Raw genomic sequence first — 24,678 nt, 5'->3', positions numbered from 1 at the left:
CCAGTTCTAATGTAGGACCTTGGCCCAAAACACTGACTGGTCATAGATGCTGCCTGACCTGCTGAATTCCTCCTGCATTTTGTGTGTGTTGCTCCGGATCAGCATCTACAGTCACTCTTGGATCTCTGATGTTATAAGCTTGTCTATGTGTCCTTACATTTTGTCTACATGTCCAAATAATTAATCATGTCCCTCATATCTGCAACTTTTGACAGTGTACTTCTGATTTCTAAATCCAAATCATTTATTTGTATGATAAACTATTTTGAATCTGGTAGAATGAGAGTTGGCACTGCCAGCTCGAACCAACCTTGTCACTCTCCTTTGACTCCTGTCACTAACAAGGTATTTTCATCCACAGAACCACCACTCACTGGATTTTTTTGCACCATTCTCTAGAGACTGTTGTGCATGAAAATCCCAGGAGAATAGCCGTTCCTGAGATACTCAAGCCACCCCATCATTCATTCCATGATCAAGGCCACTTAGATCACATTTCTTCCCCATTTTGATGTTTGATCTGAACAGCTGAACCTCCTGACAATGTTTACATGCTTTTATTCATTGAGTTGCTGCCCCAAGATTGGCTGATTAAATGTTTGCGTTAACCAGCAGGTGTACGGTTGTGCCGAATAAGGTGGCCACTAGGCGTATTTCATAATGAGTTTAAAAAATACAATCATTCATAATTGCAGCTAATCCTAAAGTGGCTGGAAGAGGAATGAAATAAGATATAAAGCTCCTTTAAGGTAATAGATTAAAGATCTCCGCTTGTTTTATTCTACAGTACTTTCAAAGATTCTCAACTTGCTCAGTCTTTTGTATGGACCAAAGAAAAAGCCAACAATGGGCCAGTGTCCGAAGAAAGGTAAAAGGACAAAAATATTATCAAGGTAATACAACAATAAAGCATATTTCAATAGGAGACTAACAGCTTTCATGAGAAGTGATTCCCAACTGAAAAATAGCTAACCACGATGGATAACAAATCGAGGTTAAAAATAAATCGGGGGAAAATCCTTAACCGAAATTTATACATAAAAGAGTGCAAGGTGGGCTTGAACTAGAGATCACGACGGAAAACAAGACGGGGAATATAAGATTAAAATATCAACGAATATGAAAGGAAATCGTCAGAATTCATGGATATATGAACCACGAAAGAAGAATGAACCGGAAGGGGGCCGTAGATAAACTTCGCAAGAAACGTAAGTCCCTGGAGCCAAGTCCATCGAGCGATTTCAACTCTTTCCCGTTGGCTGAATTTGTTATTTGCTTCAGTTTCTGCTGTCTTGTTCTGATAAGAATCGTTTCCGGTTCTATCCCACTGAAAGACGCAATCCAAACCAAATCTACCATTCTCAAGGTCTTGGTGCAGGGTCTTCGCCCGAAACGTCGATCAGTCCCTCTTCCTCCACAAATGCATCTTCACCCGCTGCGGACCTCCTGCAGTTTGTGTTCCTGCTCCAGATTCCAAGCACTTGCAGTCTCTCCCCAAACCTGACACAAAATTAATCAGACCCCTTCAACGTAAACTAATTTGTCAAAGGGTCATTACTTACTTTTTACACGTATATTTATGAGTAAATAAGAGTAAAGAAACGAAATGTTCAACCATTCCAATATGATTTACAAATTCATTCGTTCTGAGTTAAACTCTTGATTTCCCTAGAGTTCGCAAAGTCCACAATGTAATAAGTAATATTAGCAAAATGTTATTATCCTTCTTAATTGAAAACAATCTTGAGTATCCATAGATTTATGGAGAAAGAGACATCCTATTAGCTACGACTTTCTCTCCCGGAAAGTCAGGGAAATTTAATTTCAGCTGATTGACAGTTTCCATAGAAACGACCAGGTCTTAATCTGTCTGGACCCACCCTCGGGAAAATTTGACCAATCACTAGTAGAGAGGACGATCCGATCCTACAGCAGAGTAGGTCGCCGTCACGTTGAAAACACACAGATCCATCCTGGGAGATAGTCATCTGCATGGGGGGGAAAACCTGATCGGCTAAATTTAGCCGAGAAAAGAGCGCTTTAGGGCGTAACTTGGGAGGGTGGGGGGGGGAAAGGAGAATCATGTCTTCCGCTTCCAGCGAAGTCACCAGCACACTTGAGGTTAAAGAGGAGAACGGCAGCCTGCAGCCAAAGATCAATGTATTGGGCTCTCCAGCCACTCTGGAGCCTGAAGTAAATGCACTGTCTGCAAGCCCGGAGATTACCGAGCAGGTTCCCGTTGAACTTTTAAGCAACCCCGCGTCCGCTCTGACTTTCTCCCCGGAGCAAGTGGCGTGCGTGTGCGAGGCTCTGCAGCAAGGAGGGAACCTAGATCGCTTAGCCCAGTTTCTCTGGTCTCTGCCTCCCAGCGATCTGCTACGTGGCAACGAAAGCATCTTAAAAGCACGGGCTTTGGTGGCCTTCCACCAGCACAGATACAAAGAACTCTACAGCATTCTGGAAAGCCACAACTTCGACGCGTCGTGCCACACTTCGCTGCAGGACCTGTGGTACAAAGCCCGGTACACAGAAGCCGAGAAGGTCCGGGGCCGGCCTTTGGGGGCCGTGGACAAGTACAGACTGCGCAGGAAGTTCCCCTTGCCCCGCACCATATGGGACGGCGAGGAGAGGGTCTACTGCTTCAAGGAGAAGTCACGCAACGCGCTCAAGGAGCTGTACAAGCAGAATCGCTACCCTTCGCCAGCAGAGAAGCGCAACTTAGCAAAGATCACGGGGCTCTCTCTCACCCAGGTCAGCAACTGGTTCAAAAACAGGCGCCAGCGGGACCGAAACCCGTCGGAAACGCAGTCGAAAAGGTGAGGCAGCAAAACTTTCCCAACTTTTCCCAGTCAGGGGGCGCTTCCTAAATGCCACAAAATGGCGCTTATCTTGTCCATTATTTCCTACCTCAAAGTTACAAAGGATCACGCCGAAGGATCGTTGGTGGTGTGCAGTGTGCCTCGGCACTACCCCAGTCTTTATCCCCGGCCCAGCCTGCGGGCCAGTGGGCAGTGTGGGGCCGCCACCGCTGCCTCCGAGAGGAGGGCTGCACACGAACTGTTAAGGGAAGTGTTCTGCTTAAAAAAAACAAGAGCAGAGAGAACAAAGAGGCCATTCGTTTGTTGTGTGTTATTCTGATTTTCTTCCTCAAAGACAGAAAGCACCGAGTGTGTGTCCACGCTGGTTATTTTGGGTGTTTTTGAAGCTGCTTTGCAGCATGGCCGGGCTGTTGGCTTTGTTTTGAAACCTGAGTCTTTCCCATTCGGCTCGAATTTCAGCCGAGTTCACTTCTCGGCAGCAAGTTTGCTGCTTATTCTTCCATCGAACTCTTCCTGCACCAACTCGCACCTCTAGGGTGCTTCTCCCTTTTCCACTGTTAGATGGGGGATTGAGCTGATTCTTATCTGTTTTACCCCTTTTTTTTCTTTGGGGGTGGGTGGGTGGGGGATCTAATGCAGTGTGGCGGATTCGTTTTTCCCTGCTGCATGAAGTTGTCGAAATGCTTTTGTATTTGAGGGGTGAGTGCGCACCTGGCGGAGGTAGTGTCGAGCGACAAGTTCGAACTGTATTCTTTTCAAATGGTGATGTAAGAAACTGCTGCTGGGCATTAGTAAAGTAAACGAGGTAAAGCACGCCTTTGTACTCGATCAGTGCAGCCTTCAGTTGTATAGGGAAAGTCAAATTCCACAAGTAAGGAACCGGGCTTCTGACTCATCAGCCACTATTGTCTCCTACTTTTTTATTGCTTTTTCACAAGGTACCTGGTGCTAAACAGGCACACATGGACGCTTACGTGAATCGTCGGTACGATTTGGTAAAGAACTACTCAGTTGCAACTTTATTACGTTGTAAGACCTAAAGGTCATAGGAGTCTTTACTGAGTTGTACTGTCGGGGTTGTTTGATCGCGATGGCTGGAGGAAGAAAGCCGCCGCTGCGAAGGGAGCGCTTGAAGTATTCGAAGGTGGTATTTATAGTCCAAACTGAAAGTCCGAAAGGAGGACTCTGCTAAAACGTAAAGATTAAATGGATAATGGAGCATTGGGGATTCAACAGTGATCGCGCATCTTTACAATTGTGTTTTCAACAGACATTTGATTTACTAAATATTTTTAATAATGTTAACTGGAAAGACGAATCCGTAACATAATAAGAATTTGCTAGAAACATATCAAGGAACAGGAAGCATTCCTAAAGAATGTTTGTTTACAGGGTAATTTGTGGTCTTCAAATCATGAAAGTCAGTTGAAAGCTTCTGTACGCCCGTAATGACATAGGTTGTTCTATTTATCACTGTGCACCCGATGAAGAATAATAGTTTCAAATCTTCATAAAATAACCCGACAAACCAAATATCTGGAAAGCAAATTCAAGCTGAAACATAAATGTAAATTTCTGGTCTGACAATGGTGTATGATGCCCTCTGAACAAAACATTGTATCATGATTAACTGTAAAAATAGAAGCAGGCGTTGTTGCTCTTTACCAACTATCAAATACTTTAACTTTTTGAGACATTTGTTTCTTGGTGCATCTCCTAAAATTAATGAAGTTCTATTGGATAATTATCAAAGGTTGAGAACTATCGCTGCAGGTATTAATTTGCATGGTTTGTTTTAATAGTCTTGTTATTTATTTTTAAAGGGATAAATACAACCATAGGAAGTGCATATCTATTAGTATTAGTTTTAGCTACTGTCATATTTTACATACTGGGAAAGTAAACAAGGAATCCAGTTTACCAGGAACATGAATGGTACCTGCTGATTAGCAGGTGGGAAGGAGGGGGCTCTCTCCTATGGTATAACATGGAAAAAAAATCATCCTGCTGCCCCTTTTGAAGAATGATCCAATTATTCCCATTTCTCTCAGTATTTCCCTGCGGTTTGTGTAACCCCTGGGTACTTAACAATTTCACATGTTAGCAATTTTAGAATGTACCCACCATCCTGTCAGGAAATATATTCTAAATCCTAGCCATTCAAGGCATGAAGTCTTTTTGTTTATCACCTCAAGTCCTTTTTCCCAGTTATTTGAAATCCAGTTGTCTATCTTACATACTTTGAAATCAGTCTAAGTGATTACTAATGGTTGTCAATGATTCATTATTTAAGACACCCATAAGAACTGCAGTGAGCCTTTCTGCTCTATAGTGGAAATATTCACCTTTTCTAGAAAGCTGCATAACCATCGGTCTTCATGTATTGAGCTCTGCACCATCCTTTTCATACTTCCTGCTGTTTTGTCTATAATCATTCACAATTGTGCCGACGTATTTTCAGAGTAACTTCCTGGTCATTGTGCTTCGTTGACTCTGTCTCGTAGCTGGAGCCCAGGGCTTCAGTTTTGACATCCCACTTTCGTAGCTGGAGCCTAAGTGCTAAAGGTTTGCTATGTCATCGGAGATATTGCCTGCCTTTTAAACAAACTGAAGCCCCAGCTGCGGCTTAGGTAACGCTAAAGGTGAGAAGTTTAGTTGTCACCAGTGTCGCACCCAAACTTTATTCCTTCCTCAACATTTACTCAAAGTTCGATCATTTGGGTTAAGAAACTCCAGGACACTTATGTTGTTATTGTGGGTGTTCATTGCAAGTAAATTGACTGCAATACACAAACTGTAATGAATCTTAGCATACTGTGAATACTATTGGATAGTTGAAGGCGGTTCCATTGAAAACTACTACCGGTTATGTCGTGTGCGGTTCACCTCCTGTGTGCTCTGCAGGGCAGCTGGACATCTGACCAACCTCCCACCGCACTGCAGGACTCAGCATGAGCTCAGGTTGGAGTTGGCCATAGCTTTGAAATTGAATGTCTCTGAATCACAGAAATAATTAAAAGTTCAAAACCTTTGGTAGTTGTTAAAAGTACATCAGTTCTATAATTGTGTGGGGAGTGAATCTTTAGGATCTGTCACCTGAGGCCCAGTCACTGCTTACAGCGATTCAACTTTTTGGAACGACTGTACCCAAATTTCCAGAAGAATGCGCCTGGGAGACTACAAGAAGTGCAGTTGTGGGAGTCATGGTGGGCTGAGTTTGGGGTACTCTATAAGTGGGGCGTTAAGGTAGCATAGCTGCTGGTGCGAAGCTTAAGGCATTGGAGTTCAATTCTGGTGTCCATCTGTATGGAGTTTGTATACTCTCCCCGGGACGCGTGGGTTTCCTCTGAGTGCTCTGATTTCCTTCCATAGTCCAAAGACGTACCAGTTAGTCATTGTAAATTGTCCTGTGATCAGGCTAGTGTTAAATAAGTAGGTTGCTGGGTGATGCAGCTCACTGGGCTGGGAAGACTGTGCTCTACCTTTAAATAAAATAAAAGTTGTATCACTCACTGAGAATGGATCTAACTACAGCCTCAGTTATTTATACATTCAGAGAAAGCTGGCATTTATCTACTTTCCCTCAGCCTCAAATGATGACTTTGCTGATTATTCCAGAAAGCAGTTAAGAGACAACACTCAGGTGTATCTGCAGTCACATGTAGTTCATACCAGCTTTGCATAGCATATTTTCAAGTCCTGAAAGATATCAGTGAACCACATAGGTTGTAGTGTCCCAGAGCCTTTCTCCTGGAGGTCTGGATACAGTTGTTCCAAAAAGTTGTATCATTTGTAAGCCATGACTAGGCCTCAGGTGACAGATCCTAAGGACCCACTCCCTATACAATTCAGACACTGATGTACTTTTAACCTCTCACTACCATAAAAGGCTTTGAACTTCTAAATATTTCTTGAGATTCAGAGACATTCAATGTTCAAAGTGATCAAAGTCATTTGTGAACATAAATTTATTTTAAATGTCTGTGCAGGTAAATGAACTTAATTATAAAACACAAATAAATAAAGATATACTCCATACCTGGTGTAAAGTTGAGGGGCTGGTTGCGAACTTCCTCAGTTTTATGATCACTATTACAGATGTCCTTATTCCAGATTTATGAAATAGTGTTAGTTTATATTTGAGCAACCAAGGTGGGACTCAAAACTCTTGTATCTGTATGTTAGTCCAATAACTGAACCACAATGCTTTCATGCCCCAGCACCACCCGTTTTTGTAACTTCTATATACCTACACACGGCATATATACACCAAAGTGTCTGTGTCCTGTGTATTCTTGTACACTTCTCTGTATCAATTTAAGTAAAGAGTTATTGTCAATCGTATTATCTTTATTATTAGTTGGAACGCATTATATCCCAAGTCCAGTGTAAACTGAATTACCGTTGATTCTTTTCCACCTCTGGAGCCATGTTAGCAGAAAGCAGAAAGTCTTTATCCCATCATTCGGAAGTTGATGAAGCACTGCTCATAGGATTTAATAATTAATGCTCTAAATCTCCGGATGACCTAGCCTCTCCTTTAGCTCAGTATGTTGGAAAATCACTTTATGGTAAATTTAAAACAATGTTTATTCTGATATTTGTTGAAGTGTACATTTCAAGCAGATACCCTCATTATGTGGTGTATGAGATCTTTTTCTATATATAATGTATTTTTAGTGGATTTGAGTGATCCTCTGTCCTATCTAGTTATTAAAATTAAAGTTCAATTTCATTTTTAGGACCACTTGAAGGTGAAATTGATAATTTATATATTTATTTTGGGATCAGATATTATATAAAATGAAGTTGCCACTGTCCAATCCATCTGAAGAAATGAACCTGTCCAACATCCATATTCATCCACACCCCACAAGCCATGTTCATGCATCACATTTGCTCACATATTATTGAGCAGAAATTTTAGGTGGTCACTACCAGTTTAGCTTTAGAAGTTCGATGCATGTCATTTGCAAATATGCTATCATGCTAATGTTCTGCACTTGTAGGACAAAGGATTAAGATACTATCCAACCCTATTATGCCAAATGAAATATTCTTAAAGAATAGCTTTAAAATATTGTTCTCCTGTAATAAAGATTAATAACATAGCATGAGTAATTCTCATCTTGTTTTACAGTGAGTCAGATGGTAATCACAGCACTGAGGATGAATCCACCAAGGGTCAAGATGACATGTCACCTCGGCCACTATCCAATCCATCTGAAGGAATGAACCAATCCAATATCCATATTCATCCAGAAGGCATGTGCATGCATCACATTGGGGAACTGAAGCCCTCCCAGAGTTCCTCTGGCATACTACTGAATGGAAACCTAGTAACTTCAAATGGATCTCCCGTTTTTTACAATGGAGGTTCTTTCATTCAAGGACCCACTGGCGTCCTTGTAAATGGCCTGTCATTAGGAAATGCCCAAGCAATAAGTTTAAGTCCAGTAGCAACCACTCCAAGTGTGCTGGTTAATAATATTTCAAATGGTAAGTGATTAAAAGAATTGCTGTTCTTCAAATAAGATCATTTAAAAACTAGTCAGAAATGGCATCCTGTTTGATTATGACTTTCCAATCCAAATTAATGTGTACTCTTCCCAGGCTCTGTTAATGGCACAGAAATTAAAACTGAAAATGTACACATCGTTCCCTCTCAAGAAGAGGCACCTTCGGGTTCTACAGAAGTGAACCAAGGCCCGACGCAAGTAAGCCAGTACAGCCTTGTGCAGCTCCAGAACTCGGAGAATAATATCCACTTGGTTAATGGAAATGTTGGGATCCCTTCACTGCAGCTGCCTTCTGTCTCTGCTACTTCATCTCAAGGCAAGTTGCACTTGCAGTTCCTTTTCTCTGATCTAGACAATGTCTATATATTTTGAACTCTTAACTCTTAAAAATGAATAGTTTAGTTTGATTGCATAATGCCAAATGCAATGTATTGATAAAATTGACATAGCACTTTGTGGAGGTGGCACTATTGAGCTGAAAAGCATCATGTCTGACAAGTGTAGGCCTTATTCATTCTTTAACAGCTGACCAGCTGCATGCAAACATCATCAGCTTACTTAACTGGATTGGTATTTGGACATGTATATTGTGGAAAAATCCTTTTGAATCTTTGAGCAACTGTTTTGTAACTTTCACCTACAAAACAAAAATGCATCATGGAATTTAACTTTGCAATATAAAATTTCCAACAACAAAAAAAAAAGAAACATATGCCTGACCTGTGCTGGAAATGTGATGAGTGCAGTATTTGCATAGTGAATACCAACTGCTATACAAAAAAAAAATTGGCAGCATTGCTGTTATCCAGTATGGTTCAGTCACTGAACAAGGTCACTGGGTGGAAGTCACAAGGCATTGGCAAAACCTGATTCCCTTTGGAAAATTGTCTTTACATCTTGTTCTGTTCTTTACCATTAAACTTCTATTGCTGTGGCTCTTTATGTTTTTAGAGCAGACCAAGTTTCCTTGTCTGACCTTAGATCAGAATTGAATGCACCAATAACCTTATCAAAGGTATCTGGAAACCTCTCCAGGATCTATCAGAATAAGCCCATTCTGTTCTGCATACTGGTAATGTGTAGAAAGCAAATACTCACTGCCTATTAGTTTTGTTGCTGATGACAGCCTTGATTTTGGTACCTGCTTTCTGATTTATTTTATTAATCAATAGGAAGTAAGTGTCATCCATAATTTTTCTTGGAAACGAGCCATGTCATTTACAGGCAGAGTGCTAAAATGAAAGTTAAACAACTGAGCATGCACTGTTCTGTGTCTGTATTTGTTAAAACTTGGTTCCAGGCACAGAAATCCAATAACATAAGCCAAGTGTCATTTTATGGACTTAGGGCATGAAGGATTATGTGGCGAAGACAGGAGATTGGGATTGAGAGGGAAATGAATCAGCCATGAGGAAATAACAGAGCAGACTTGATAGGACAAACGCCTATATCTTATGGTCTTACTTTGTTTAGTTCAACATGAAGGAATTGTCTTAAGAGAAATATAATCATGTACATTCACAAAACCTGCCTGTTATCAGTTTAAAAATCCAAGAAATATTTAAAAGAGCATTGAATTAAAATAATCATATTGTTACTGTACATTAGCAACTTTTTCCAATGTGCAGTTGGAACTGCTTTAAATATCTGCCAGATGAATAAGTTCAAATGGATGCCAATCAATTGGAAAGGTGTAGTTGAGGGTAAGATGGACCAAACTCATAACAGTCTAGTATCACTCAAATTATGATAGTCATCTTGACTAACTTGTTAGTCTTCCAGGTACCAGAATAGATTCCTGCTCTCGGCATTAATTTTTTTTTCATTTCTAACTTGAGCTGTACTAATGGTGTTAGTAATAATTTAAAACAGGACGGATGTTGCACGAACTGATCCAGCAACTTTTCCAGCCCTTGAGGCATGAATAAGGGAATTTTCCCACCTATTTGAAATTAACATTCAATTTAAAATTTTACTCCTTTATAGCTTTTTATTTCTTCTTGTATTTCTAACCATTCTCCCCAACAAGTAGTTTTATTGATTTTTGAAATCTAAGGATAAGCATCTATTTAAGATGATCAATTTTGTTCTTCCTTTTCCCACTCACTTTACAGGTACTTTTTCCACTTCCACCTCCAAAAGAGGTTCCTAGGAATAGAGGTAAATAGTTCACTGAAAGTGGCATTACAGGTAGACAGGTTAGTGAAGGAAGTGATAGGTGCACTGGCCTTCGTCGCTCAGAGAAGTGAGTATAGGAGTTGGGTCATCGCATTGCAATTGCACAAGCCATTGGTGAGGCTGTACTTTGAGTGCTGTGTACAGTTTTGTGGTCACCCTGTAATAGGAAAGATGACTGTTGTCTCTCCTCTCATTGTGGAAGGAGTGGTGTCTGTCTTTCCTTTATTAGAGGGAGAGAGCGAGCCAGTGGGATGTTGATATATTGGAGTGAACAATTAGTTTTTGATTGACTGTAGACCATGGTCTCTCTTTGGAGTCTTTGCTTTTGCTTGGGTGGTGTGAATGCTGATGTTTATACTGGAATAAGTGGGGGGTGTGGTTGATGCTGCTTGTGCATGGGAGGGAGGAGGGAGGGCTTTGGGGGCCTTACTTTTTTTCTGTCATTCACTCTTGGAGTTTTTCTTCTGTTTCGAGGATGTCTGTGAAGAGTAAGAATTTCGGGTTGTATATTGTATACATTCTCTGATGTTAAATGGAACCATTGAAAGAGTGCAAAGAATATAATGAGAATATTCTCAGGAGTCTGAGTTGCAAGGAGAGGTTAGGCAAGCTAGGGCTTTATTCCTTTGAATGTAAGAGAAAGAGGGGCAACCTTAAAGAAGTGTATATATTTATGAGGGGCATAGACTGAGTAAGTGCACATAGTCTTCCCAGGGAAAGGGAATTAAAAATTAGAGGACGTAAGTATAATGTGAGATGGGAAAGAATTAAAAGAAACCTGAAGGGCAACTTCCTCACGAAGAAGATGGTGCGCATATGAAACTAATTGCTAAGGAAAGTTGTTGAGACAGGTCCAATAGCAACATGTAAAAGGCATTTGGATGAGTATATGGATAAGAATGGTTTAGAGCAGGAGTTCCCATCCTGGTGTCTGTGGATCCGTCAGTTAATGGTAGGTGTCCATGACATAAAAAAGGTTGGTAACCCTGATACAGGCTAAATGGTGGCAAATAGGACCAGCTTTGCTGGGTATCTTGGTTGGCATGGACAAGTTGGGCGTTTGGGTCTGTTTCCATGCTGTATAATTCCAGAAAGATGGGCTTTATTTGTCACAAGTACATCAAATCACACAGTGAAATGTGTGTGATCAAATCAAATTAGAGCAGATTGTGCTCAGGGCAGCCCGCAACTTACTAACCCTAACCGAACACCTTTGCAATGTGGGAGGAAACTGGAGCACCCAGAGGAAACCCGCGCGGTCATGGTGAGAATCTATAAATGCCTTACAGACAGCGGCAGGAATTGATCCCCACTCGTTGATCGCTGGTGCTGTAAAGCAATTATGCTAACCATTATACTACCGTGCCACCCTTCAGTGACTTGAGCATTACAGGAAAATACTGTTTTCTATTTAACATGTCTATGAGTTGGATGGACTAGCACCCCAACTATTTAGCAGTCTCCTCAAGGGACATTAGATCTTTATAAAAGATTCTGTTGTCACCCTCCTTCCTTCTGTTCTATCTCTCCTAGTTCCCTTTTCCTTGATGTTTGATCTTGTCCTCTGTCTTAACTTTACAATAATCCTGTTTGCTTTCCAGCATAAAATGCCCTATTTCCACTCTCCTCATATTTTGAAGGCATCATCCAGATAATTTGTCATCTCCAGGCTCAACCATTAAAATGTTTCTGCTTTGTCTCCAGTTCTCTGCAAACTGCAGCTCCTCTAAAGAATAACTTGTCTTTATCAAACATACATTCAGTTGCATTCGCTGTCAAACACTTCTTCACTGGCATTATTCCCAATGTCCTAGTTTTGAAAAATAAGCACGTTTTAGAAATATGCTTAGATTCATTTATCACAGACGTGGTTTGACTTGCCTTGCTCACCAGACCAGGACTATTCAGTACTATCTATACCCTAGCATCCCTCTTCCTCTAACCCCACCCTCCCACCACCCCACACTCAGACATGTGTGTTGAAGTCATTAATTTATAAGATGAAGACCATTCATTCAGTTGGTATTGCCCAGTTCAACCTTGTTTCTGCATTACCACCAAACCAATTTCTTCTCCATCTCCCTTCGAGCCTCTGTCCATTGCAAACCTGTGTCACACCTGTGTCCATCCCAATCATACATCACTGAACTGTTCATTATTCAATTTCTCTTCCTGGCCCCTGGGCCTGCCAATATTTTGAATGATTCTCTCAGATCTCTTTTTCCAAATCTACCAGCATCATCATCCTCAAAGAAAGGAACTGACTCCTCCCCCTTCTGGTTTCACCTATCAACTTGTGTTGCTCTCTCCCCGCCTTAACTTTTCTTCTCCAGTCCTGCCGAAGACTGTCGGCTCGAAATGTCGACTGAACTCTTTTCCATAGATGCTGCCTGGTCTTCTGAGTTCCTCCAGCATTTTGTGTGTGTTGCTCGGATTTCCAGCATCTGCAGATTTCCTCTTGTTTGTGACTCCTTCATCCTTGGAGGCTGGGTGTGGTGGTAGTGTTGGTGGCAGGTGGAGTGCAGTATGTCCTGTATGTCAATGCCGTTAGTTGTTCAAGTTCTCATCTCACAAATCTCTACTAGTGTTTCCCCCAGCACCATCATTCAATCACTCTATTTTGGTTTAGCCAGACTCTGAAACAAATGTAAATTTAATAACAAAGTACAATTTGTGTGGCTGAACTATTCTTCTTTGCATTTCTTGAGATCTTGCAGTTGCTGAAAATCCAGAGTGACGCACACACAATGCTGGAGGAACTCAACAGTGTACCAGCATCTATGGAGAGGAATAAACAGTTGACATTTATCTCAATGAAATGTCCACTGTTTATTCTTCTCCATAGATGTTGCATGACCTGCTGAATTCCTCCAGCATTTTGTGTGTATTACTTTGTATTTTTTGATCTGTCGCATACCTTTGACATGACCATCTGCTTCAATCTGAAATTTATTCTGATTCCACTCTTACCTTTTTAGTGATTCCATGAACCCCCCCCCCGCATTGTCATAGTTGCTGCTTCTGAAGTCTCCTAGCAATTAGACTACACTTGCTTTCCTTCTCCCATGCTAGCTCTTGCATTCTTTCTCTGAAGCTCTACACACAATCCACCCCACCACCAGCTGTATTAATTTTTCTGGTATTTGTCTTGTTAATCCACTTACTCAGTGTCTATTTATGGATTCCCTGTAGTTTCACCCAAGTAAATCTTCACCTATGTAAGTAGTGCAAAAGGAGAGGAAAAAAATAATAAGGTAGTGCGTACGGATTTATCGTGTATCAGATGGATTCATTGTCCAACTGATGGTAGAGGGGAAGAAGCTGTTCCTAAAATGGTGAGTGCATGTCTTCATGCTCCTGTACCTCCTCCTTGATGGTAGGGATGAGAAGAGGGCATGTCCCAGGTGATGGGGGTCCTTAATGGTGGAAGGCGCCTTTTTGAGGAATTGCCTTTTGAGGATGTCCTTGTTGATGGGGTGGCCTGATGGAGTTGGCTGAGTTTGCAACTCTCTATAGCCTTTTCTGATACTTGCATCCTCTATCCCCGATGGTGATGCAACCAGTTAGGGTGTTCTCCACAGTACATCTGTAGAAGTTTGCTAGAAACTGAAATTTGTGAAAGAGACTGAAACATTTACCTTTAGGTCCCAAGTCAAACTCCTTCTGAATCAGTTCCATCCTGCCCTTTGGATGCTGTGTGAAGAAAATTGTTAACAATCTCAATCCATTGTCTCAGCTGAGCTGAGGATCTCTTTTACCAGTCATTCCCATCGCACACTAATTTCCCTGTGACCCATTCCATCATGTATACCCTTGAAAGCTACATGGTTGTTCCACTTGTCACCTTCACTAGGTGTAACACAGAAACACCAGAAGTATATATTTAGGAGAAAACTGGAAAACCCATTTAGTCAGGAACAATGTGCAAACTTCCACATAGAAAATGCAGGAGATCAGAATTCACCAGAGTTATTGAGCTGGCAAGGAAGGTACACAACTATCTTTTACCACTATATAAAAATGTATGTTCATGTTTTAATTGATTTAGTTCTTAATTTTGCTTCTGTTTTTTTTTAATCTTGACTGTATCCTATTTCATTTCACATGGACAGTCAAAAACAAATGGAATGAAGTGGGAATAGAGGGAGAATGAAAAGCCTACACAAAAAAATTCAGTCACCGTTTCTAAAACTATGCACTCAGTCCTTTTATTTGTTAATACCTTTCTACTTCCAATTATTTTTATGTCAAGTTAACTACAGTACTGAAAGTAGTTTAGGAAATGAAGACATGGATGGGGGGGGGGGGGGCCAGCAAGCAAGGGAGTTTCTCTGTAGTACTACAGGACAATAAGACATAGAAGAAGTAGTAGGCCATTCAGCCCATTGACTCTGCTCAGCAATTCAATCATGGCAAATTTATTTTCCTTCTAAACCCCATTCTCCTGCTCTCACCCCATAACCTTTGATGCCATTAAAACCTATCAACCTCTGTTAAAATATACCCAAGGACTTGGGCTCCACAGCCATCTGTGGCAACGAATTCCACAGATTCAACAAACCTGCTGGAAAAGCCTTCCTTATTTCTTTTATAAAGGGACATCCTTCTAATCTGAGGCTGTGCCCTCTCCCATCATCTCCATGTCCACACTGTCTAGGCCTTTCAATATTTCGGAGGTTTCAACGAGACACCCCCCCCCCCCACCCCCGTTCAAGTACAGAAAGATAAAACACTCCTCGTGTCATCCAGGGATCATTCCAGTAAATCTTCTGAATCTGTTCCAATGCCAGCACATCCTTTCCTAGATATGGGCCCAAAACTGCTGTAATATTTTAAATGTGGTCTGACCAACACCGTATAAAGCCTCAGCATTACATTTTTGCTTTTATATTCTAATCCTCTTGAAATGAATGTTAACAGTGCATTTGCATTCCTTACTACAGACTCAACATGAAAGTTAATCTTCAGGGAGTTCTGCAATAGGACTCATAGCCTCTTTGCACCTCTGATTTCTGAACTGTATCCACATTTAGAAAATAATTACTACTTTATTCCTTCTACCAAAGTGCATAACCATAGACTTCCCCAGACTGCAATCCAGCTACTACTTCTTTACCCATCTCCTAATCTGTTTCAAGTTCTACTGCAGGCCTCTTGCTTTCTCAACACTGCCTGCCCCTCCATCTATCTTTGTATCATCCGCAAACCTGGCCACGAAGCCATCAATTCTGAGATAAGAACGTAAGACATAGGAGCAGAACTAGGCCATTCAGCCCATTGAGTCAGCTTCACCATTCCATCATGTCTGAACCCAGATCCCACCCAACCTCATACGCCTGTTTTCTCGCCATTTCCTTTGATGCCCTGACCAATCAGGAAACGATCAACTTCTGCCTTAAGAATACCCATGGACTTGGTCTCCACCACAGTCTGTGTCAGCATTCCACAGATTCACTTCTCTCTGGCTAAAATAATTTCTCCTTACCTCTGTTCTAAAAGATTGCCCCTCAATTTGAGGCTGTGCTCTCTAGTCTGGATACCCCCATCATAGGAAACATCCTCTACACATCCACCCTATCTAGTTCTTTCACAATTCGGTAGGTTTCAATGAGATCCCCAAGCATTCTTCTAAATTCCAGTGAGTACAGGCCCAAAGCTACCAAATGCTCCTCATATGTTAACCCCTTCATTCCCAGAATCATCCTCGTGAACCTCCTCTGGCAACGCCAATGACAACACATCCCTTTTGAAATATGGGGACCAAAATTGTTTTTGATACTCCAAGTGTAGCCTGATTAGCGCCTTATGAAAGCTCAGGATTATCTCCTTGCATTTATATTCTATTCTCCTTGAAATAAATTGTATTTGCCCTCTTTATCACAAACTCAACCTGTGAATTAAACTTGCATGAGGAATCCTAAGTCCCTCTGCACCTCTTATGTTTGAACCTTCTCCCCATTTAGATAATTGTCCACACTATTGTTCCTTTTACCAAAATACATATCGTACATTTCCCAACACTGTATTCCATCTGGCACATTTTGCCCATTCTTCCAATTTGTCTAAGTCCTGCTGCAATCACATTGCTTCCTCAGCACTACCTGCCCCTCCACCTATCTTCGTATCGTCCGCAAATGTTGCCACAAAGCCATCAATTCTAATCAATCATTGACAAACAATGTGAAAAATAGCAGTCCCAATACTAACCCGTGAGGAATACCTCTAGTCACTGGCAGGCAACCAGAAAGGCCCCCTTTATTCCCACTTGCTGCCTCCTGCCTGTCAGCCATTCCTCTATGCATGCCACTATCTTTCCTGTAACGCCATAGAAGTTTACCTCATGTGTGGCACCTTATCAAATGACTTCTGAAAATCCAAGTAAGTGACATCCACTGCCTTTCCCTAGTCCACTGTGTTTGTTACTTCCTCGGAGAACACTAACAAATTTGTCAGGCAAGATTTCACTTTTCAGAAACCATGCTGCATTTGACTTATTTTATCATTAGTCTCCAAGCACCCCAAAACCTCATCCTTAATAATTTACTCCATCACTTTCCTAACCACTGAGGTTAGGCTAACTGGCCTATAATTGCCTTCCTCCCTTCTTAAAGAGTAGAGTGACATTTGCAGTCTTCGAGGACCATGCCAGAATCAAGTGATTTTTGAAAGATCATGACCAATGCATCTGTTATCTCTTCAGCAACCTCTGGGATGTAGTCTATCTTGTTCAGGTGACTTATCCACCTTAAAACCTTTAAGTTGCCTAGCACTTTTTTCTTTGTAATAGCAATGGAACTCACTCCTGCTCCTGACATTTACGGATCACTGGCACACTGCTAGTGTCTTCCACAGTGAAGACTGGTGCAAAATACCCATTAAGTTCAATTGCCATTTCTTTGTCCCCTATTAGAACCTCACCAGCATCATTTTCCAGTGGTCTAATATCAACTCTCAGCTCCCTTTTACTCTTTATATTTTTAGATCCCGCTTTATATTATTGGCTAGTTTGCCCTCATATTTCACCTTTTCCTTTCTTATAGCTTTCTAGTTGCCTTTTGTTGGATTTTAATAGCTTCCCAGTTATTCGACTTCCCACTCACTTTCACTACCTTATATGCCCATTCCTTGGCTTTTATGCAGTACTTAACTTCCCTTATCAGCCATGGTTCCCTACCATATGAGAACCATTTCTTCCATGGGACATATCTAACCTGCACCTTGCGAACTATTCCCAGCAACTTCAGCCACTCCTGCTCTACCATCATCCCCACCTGTATCCTCTTACAATCCATCTGGGCAAGCTCCTCTCTCATGCCTCTGTAATTCCCTTTATTCTGTTGCAATACTGATACATCGGACTTGTGCTTCTCCCTCTTAAGATGCAGTATGTAATTCAATCATATTATGATCACTGCCTCCTGAGGGTTCCTTAATGTTAAGCTCCCTAATAAGATCTGGGTTATTACACAACACCCAAGCTGAGATAATCCTTCCCTAAGTAGGCTCAAGCACAAGCTACTTTAAAAATTCATCTCGCAGGCATTCAACAAATTCCTTCTGTTATGATCTGACACCAACCTGATTTTCCCAATCCCCTTGCGTATTGAAGTCCCCCATTACAATTGTGTCGTTACCCTTAGTGCATGCCTTTGCAATCTCAACCCCACATCTTGGCTACTACTTGGGGGTCTATATATGATATCCATAATGGTTTTTTTTTTCACCCTTGCAGTTTCTTAACTCTGCTCACAAAGATTCAACTTTCTCTGATCCTGTGTCACCTCTTTCTAAAGATGTAATTCCATTTCTGACCAACAGAGCCACACTACCGCCTATGCCTCCCTACCTGTCTTTTCAACACAAAGTATATCCTTTGATGTTAAGCTCCCAACTATGGCCGCCTTTCAGCCGCAACTCAGTGATGTCCACAACATCATACAGACCTACCTCTACATCTTATTCCGAATGCTAACACATTTAAATACAGCACCTTCATTCCTGCATTCTTCGTCCTTTTGAATTTTGTCTCTGTGGTACAATTTAACTCTTTGTCTGCATTTGTACCCATTCATTGGATTGTCCTTCCTTACACCCATCATCTACATGTAAACCTGCTGACTCGTCCTCAGCTCTATCATCCTGGTTCCCATGCTCCTGCTGTATTAGTTTAAACCACTCCCAACAGCTCTAGTAAACATAACTGCCAGGATATTGGTCCCCCTTGGATTCAAGTGCAACCCATCCCTTTTGTACAGGTCACACCTGCCCCAGAAGAGGTCCCAATGATCCAGAAATCTGAATCCCTGCCCCCTGCTCCAATCCCTCAGCCACACATTTTTCCACCACCACATTCTATTCCTGTACTCTGTCGCGTGACACAGGCAGTATCCTGAAGTTATTACCCTTGAGCTCCTGCTTCTCAGCTTCCTTCCTAACTCCTTGTATCCTTTTTTTCCACGACCTCCTTTTTCTACCCGTGTCGTTGGTACCAATATGTACCATGACTTCTGGCTGCTCACCCTCCCTTTTCAGGATATTGCAGACACGTTCAGAAACTTAATGGACCCTGACACCTGGTGGGGCAAACTACCATCTGTTTTTCCTTTTCATGTCCACAGAATCACCTTTGTGTCCCCCTAACTATAGAGTCCCCTATTACTGCTCCCATCCTCATCTGTTCCCTACCCTTCTGAGCCACAGGGCCAGACTCAGTGCCAGGGGCACAGCCGCCATTGCTACCTCCAGGTAGGTCACCCCCCCCCCCCCTGCCAACGGTACTCAAAATGGAGTACTTATTGCCATCAGATCATTAACATATAACATGAAAATAACTGGCCTTCTCAGAACACCACTGGTCACCAGAAAGCCCGCTTTATTCCCATTCTTTGCCTTCTACCAGTCAGCCAATCTTCTGTTCATGCTAGTACCTTCCCTGCAAAACCATGGGCTCTTATCTTGTTTAACAGTCTCATGTGTGGCACCTTGTCAAAGTCCTTCTGAAAGTCCATATAAACAACATTTACTGACTTTCCTTTGTCAATCCTGTCTGTTATTTCCTCAAAGAATTCCATAAGATTTGACAGGCAAGATTTTCCCTTAAGCGAATCATACCTGATTTATCTTGCACCTCAGAGTACCCTAAAACCTCATCCTTAATAGTAGATTCCCCAAGTACCCAAAAACCTAATTCTTAAAAATGGAATCTAGTTACTTGCCAACCGCTGAAGTCAGGCTAACTGGCCTATAATTTCCTGAGTTTTGCCTACACCCTCCCCCTTCTTGAAGAGTGGAGTGACATTTGCGATTTACTGCTGATACTAGTAGTAAAGAGTGAGGTGACAAACTAAGATGCTGCAGCCCCACCATTAGTGAGAGAATGCAATTACAATGTGAGAAATTCACAGAAAGATTTTCCATTTCATCATTAATGGAATAGTTGACATAGAACAGGGTGCCACGATAACGTGGCGGTTAACGCAATGCTTTTACATCGTTGGAGTTAAGAGTTCAATTCCGGCATCCTCTGTAAGGAGTTTGTAGATCCTTCCCTTAACCGCATAGGTTTCTTCCCACTGTCCAATGGCATGGCGGTTAGTAGGTTAATTGGTTAAATAAGTGGGTTGCTGGGCAGTGCAATTAGTTAGGCCGGAAGGATCTGTTCCATGCTGCATCTCTAAAGAAACAGTGTCATGTGACAATAGTCAATAATGTTGCAATGGGAGTATATAAGCCTGGAAATTTGATAACGCAGTACTGCTTTCTTTAGTAGACACCTCTGGGTCAAAGTGAAACTGTTCTGGGTTAGTTTACGTCAATCAGAAATTTGGCTGTACATCTCCCAGAACCATTTACTGCCGCATTACCTGAAGCATTGGGCGGCATGGTAGTGTGACGGTTGGTGTAATGCTTTATAGCACGAGCGACCCGGGTATAATTTGCACTCTTTCAGGAGTTTTCATGTTCTCTCACATTCAGGTAGTAAATTGGATGAGATAATGGCAACTTGGGAGAGGCCAGAGAGTTGTAGTAGATGGTTTCCTCTCTGACTGGAGGTCCATGGCTAGTGGAGTGTTGCAGGCATCGGTGCTGGGATCTGGATGATAATGTGGTTAACTGAATCAGCAAATTTGCAGATGACACCAAGACTGGGGCAGTAGTGGACAGCGAGGAAGTCTATCATGGATTGCAGTGGCATCTGGACCTGCTGGAAAAATGGGAGATGGTATTTAATGCAGACAAGTGTGGGGTGTTGTGCTTTGGTAGGAATAACCAGTGCCTTACACAGTGAACAGTAGGGTACTGAGGAGTGTGGTTGAAGAAAGGAATCTGGGAACACAGGTCCATAGTTTGTTGATAGTGGTGTCACAAGTAGACAGGGTCATAGAGAAAGCTTTTGGCACATTGGCCTTCATAAATCAAAATATTGAGTAAAGAAGACTAGAATTTTTGAAATTGTACAAGACATTGGTGAGTTCTAATTTGGAGTATTGTGTGCATTCTTGGCCATTTACCTACAGGAAAGATGTAAATAAGGTTGGAAGAGTACAGAGAAAATTTACAAGGATGTTGCCGGGCCTGGAGGAACTGAGTTATTAAGACTTTATCCCTTTAAACGTAGCAGATTAGGAGAAGATGTTGCAGGGACAAAGCTGAGGACGAACCCAAGTGCAGGACACAGGCGCGGAGGCAGAGACATGAGGCATTAGCACCGCTGCGAATGGGGAACTGGTATCCAGGAGAGTCTTTACACAGAGACAAGGTTTACGTAGAGTATCCAGGAAATGATGCGGAGCTTAGAACTAACAGTCCCAAGGAATTGGGAAACGAGGTTTACTCACACTAGAGTTGACCAACAAACTGGCAAAGCAGGGCTGTGCTGCCCGAGTTTTATCCTATGTTCGCTAACGGGAACCAGGTGTGTTGTAATTAGTGGAACTGGGAGTGACTAGAAATCAGACGAGGGGCTTAAGGCCCAATTAAGGAGGTAATAGCAAGATGGGGAATTGCCAGACAGGACCATGACAGTACTCCCTCCACCCCCCAGGCGATCATCCAGGCTTGTCCGGATGGTCCTGATGGATGTCTTGGATGAGGGAGGGGCCCAGGATGAAGGAGCAGGGAACCCAGGAATGCTCCTCTGGGCCGTACCCTTCCCAGTCGAACAGGTATTCGAGCCCCCTGCCCCGACGGCGCGCATCTAGTAGCTGCCAGACGGTGTAGGCCGGGTGGTTGTCGATGAATCGGGCGGGTGGAGGGGTTTCGGTCAGAGGACACAAGGGGCTGACGGAAAGTGGTTTTAATTGGGAAACATGAAAAGTAGGGTGGATGTGCATAGATCTTGGTAGCTTAAGTCGGACTGCTGTGGGGTTGATGATACTTTCCACCTTGAAAGGTCCCAGGAAGCGAGGGGTGGAGTTTCTTAGGCTTGTTTTTGAGAGGAATGTCTTTGGATGAAAGCCACGCCATCTGCCCAGGTCGATACTCAAGCGCAGGAGTCCAGTGTCGATCGGCAGTCGTTCTATTGCAATCGGCTGATCTCAGCAGGGCCGTGTGTGTGTCTTCCCAAACCATGCGGCACCGATCGATATGGGCCTGAACAGATGGCACCACAATCTCCTCTTCTTACGTGGGGAACAGCGGGAGTTGGTACCCAAGGTAGCACTCGAAGGGGTCCTTCCAATGGCAGTACAAACCAGAGAGTTGTGGGCGTACTCAACCCACGCGAGGTGATCACTCCAGGTAAATGGTTTGTTGGTTGTAATACAACGTAGCGTCGCCTCCAAGTCCTGGTTGACCTGTTTGCCCATTCGTCTGTGGGTGGAAGCTGGATGACAGGCTGAGCGAGACACCTAAGGCTTCACAGAAGGCCTTCCATACCTGCAAGATGAATTGGGACCTCGATCGGAGACGATATCTGCGGGGATTCCATGGAGGCGGAAGATGTGGCGAATGACAAGGTCTGCGGTTTCCTGAGCAGAAGGGAGTTTAGGGAGGGCTACAAAGTTTAGTGTGTTGGGATCTCTGGTGCACCGTCTTGGAGAACTGGTCTACCACAGTGAGTACAGTGGTGCTTCCATGTGAAGGGGGTAGACCAGTGACAAATCTAGGGCGATGTGTGACCAAGGACGACCAGGGACAGGTAGGGGATAAAGTAAACCTGCAGGTGGCCGATGGGAGGCTTTTCCACGGGCACAGACGGAACATGTAGAGACACAGGAAAGGGTATCCGTCTCCATGGAAGGCCACCAAAAGTGTCTTTACAGGAGAACCAGGATCCGATCACTCCTGGGGTGGCAGGCGAACCGAGATGTGTGCCCCCACCGGAGAACCTGAGATCTGACGGAATCAGGCACAAACAGGCGATCGGCGGGTCCATTGCCGGGGTCAGGGTCATCCTGTTGGGCTTCCTTTATTGTGGACAATCTCCCAAGTGAGGGTTGCCACCACACAGGACGGTGGGAGGATAGTCTCTGGGCTGGAAGTGTCCTCCTTGGAGTTGTATTGGCGGGAGAGCGCATCCGGCTTCCCATTCCTGGACCCTGGATGGTACGTGAGGGAAAATTTGAGCCGTCCAAAAAATAATGCCCAATGGGCCTGGCGGGAGTTCAAACGTCTGGCGGTCTGAATATATCCCAGGTTCTTATGATCAGTCCAAACAATAAATGGGTGTTCCGCCCCCTCCAGCCAGTGCCTCCACTCCTCCAATGCTAGCTTGACTGCCGCGCCAGTAGTTCCCGATTCCCCACGTCGTAATTCCACTCAGCGGGGGACAGTCGGTGAGAAATGAAGGCACAGGGATGAAGCTTTTCATCCGGACTTGAACATTGGGACAGGACCGCTCCTACCTCGGAGTCGGAGGCGTCAACCTCAACAATGAATTGACGGCAGGGGTCCAGTTGGACCAGGATGGGAGCGGTTGTGAACTGCCTCTTCAGGGAAGTGAATGCCGAATCAGCCTCGGAGTCCCAACAAAAAGGTGTGGTAGGCGAGGTAAGTCGGGTAAGGGGTGCTGCCACCCAGCTGTAATCCCTGATAAATCAGCGTTAAAAGTTTGCAAACCCCAAAAAACGCTGAAGTTGCTTGCGGGTTGTGGGTCTGGACCATTCCACTGCCCAGATCGTCTTGAGATCTGCCCTCACCTGCCCGCTCTCAATGATGTTGCCCAGGAAGCTGGCCAAAGGGATGTGGAACTCACATTTCTCCACCTTCACAAATACCTTGTTCTCCCACAGTCTCTGGAGGACTAGACGGTCATGGTGAATGTGTTTCTGGGGGCTGCTAGAAAATATTAAGGTATCATCTAGGTAGGCGAACAAGAATTGATTAATAAAGTCCCTCAGTACATCATTGATGAGGGCTTGCAAAACAGCGGGGGCATTGGTGAGGCCAAACGGCATGACCAAGTATTCGAGGTGGCCCAAAGGTGTATTAAAGGCCATCTTCCACTCGTCTCCATCCCTCATCCTGACTAGGTGGTAGGTGCTACGAAGGTCCAACTTCAAGAAAATGGTGGCTCCGTGAAGCGGTTCAAATGCCGAGTTAGTGAGGGGTAGTGGGTACTTATTTTTAAACTGTTATATTGTTTAGGCCTCGGTAATCAATACAGGGACAAAGCAACCCATCCTTCTTCTCTACGAAGAAGAAACCGGCGCCCACCAGGGAGGATGAAGGTCGAATAATGCCCGTCGCGAGGGACTCACTGATGTATTTCTCCATGGCCTTTCTCTCTGGTCGAGATAAGTTATAAAGACGTCTGGTGGGTAACTAGGCCCCGGGGAGAAGGTTGATAGCACAATCATACGGGTGGTGTGGAGGCAGGGAGAGAGCCCATTGTTTGCTGAATACCTGTCCCAGGTCATGGTATTCTCATAGTCATAGTCATACTTTATTAATCCCGGGGGAACTAAGGACAAGTCGAAGGGTTCCAAGTCAGGCAGGGTCGCGGTAGCCTCCCTAGGGGATGGAGCCGACCGCAGACAGGTGGTGTGGCAAAACGGGCTCCAGCTGGCTATCCTCCTGGTAGACCAGTTGAAGTAGGGGTTGTGGTGGTTCAGCCAGGGATATGCTAGAACTACAGGGGCTTGAGGGGAATGGATGAGATTAAACTGTACCTCCTCTCAATGGTTTCCGGACAGAATCAATGTCAGGGGTGGCGTACAGTG

The 24,678-nt window shown here is 43.4% G+C and overlaps 1 protein-coding gene across 1 annotated transcript in view; it reads left to right on the top strand.

The window, feature by feature from the left end:
* Positions 1–2,080: 2,080 nt before the first annotated feature.
* Positions 2,081–24,678, top strand: part of LOC140204676 (homeobox protein SIX4-like) — a 32,614-nt gene continuing 10,016 nt past the window's right edge. Inside the window, exons 1-3 of the mRNA XM_072271369.1 lie at positions 2,081–2,816; positions 7,960–8,318; positions 8,433–8,654. Coding sequence (XP_072127470.1) covers positions 2,083–2,816; positions 7,960–8,318; positions 8,433–8,654 — 1,315 coding nt within the window. The 5' untranslated portion in view covers positions 2,081–2,082. The remainder of the gene's footprint in view (positions 2,817–7,959; positions 8,319–8,432; positions 8,655–24,678) is intronic.

Source organism: Mobula birostris, chromosome 1 (genome assembly GCF_030028105.1).
Source record: "Mobula birostris isolate sMobBir1 chromosome 1, sMobBir1.hap1, whole genome shotgun sequence".
NCBI lineage: Eukaryota > Metazoa > Chordata > Chondrichthyes > Myliobatiformes > Myliobatidae > Mobula > Mobula birostris.
The sequence above is the reverse complement of the archived record's forward strand: the minus strand, read 5'-3'. Positions and strand labels throughout refer to the sequence as shown.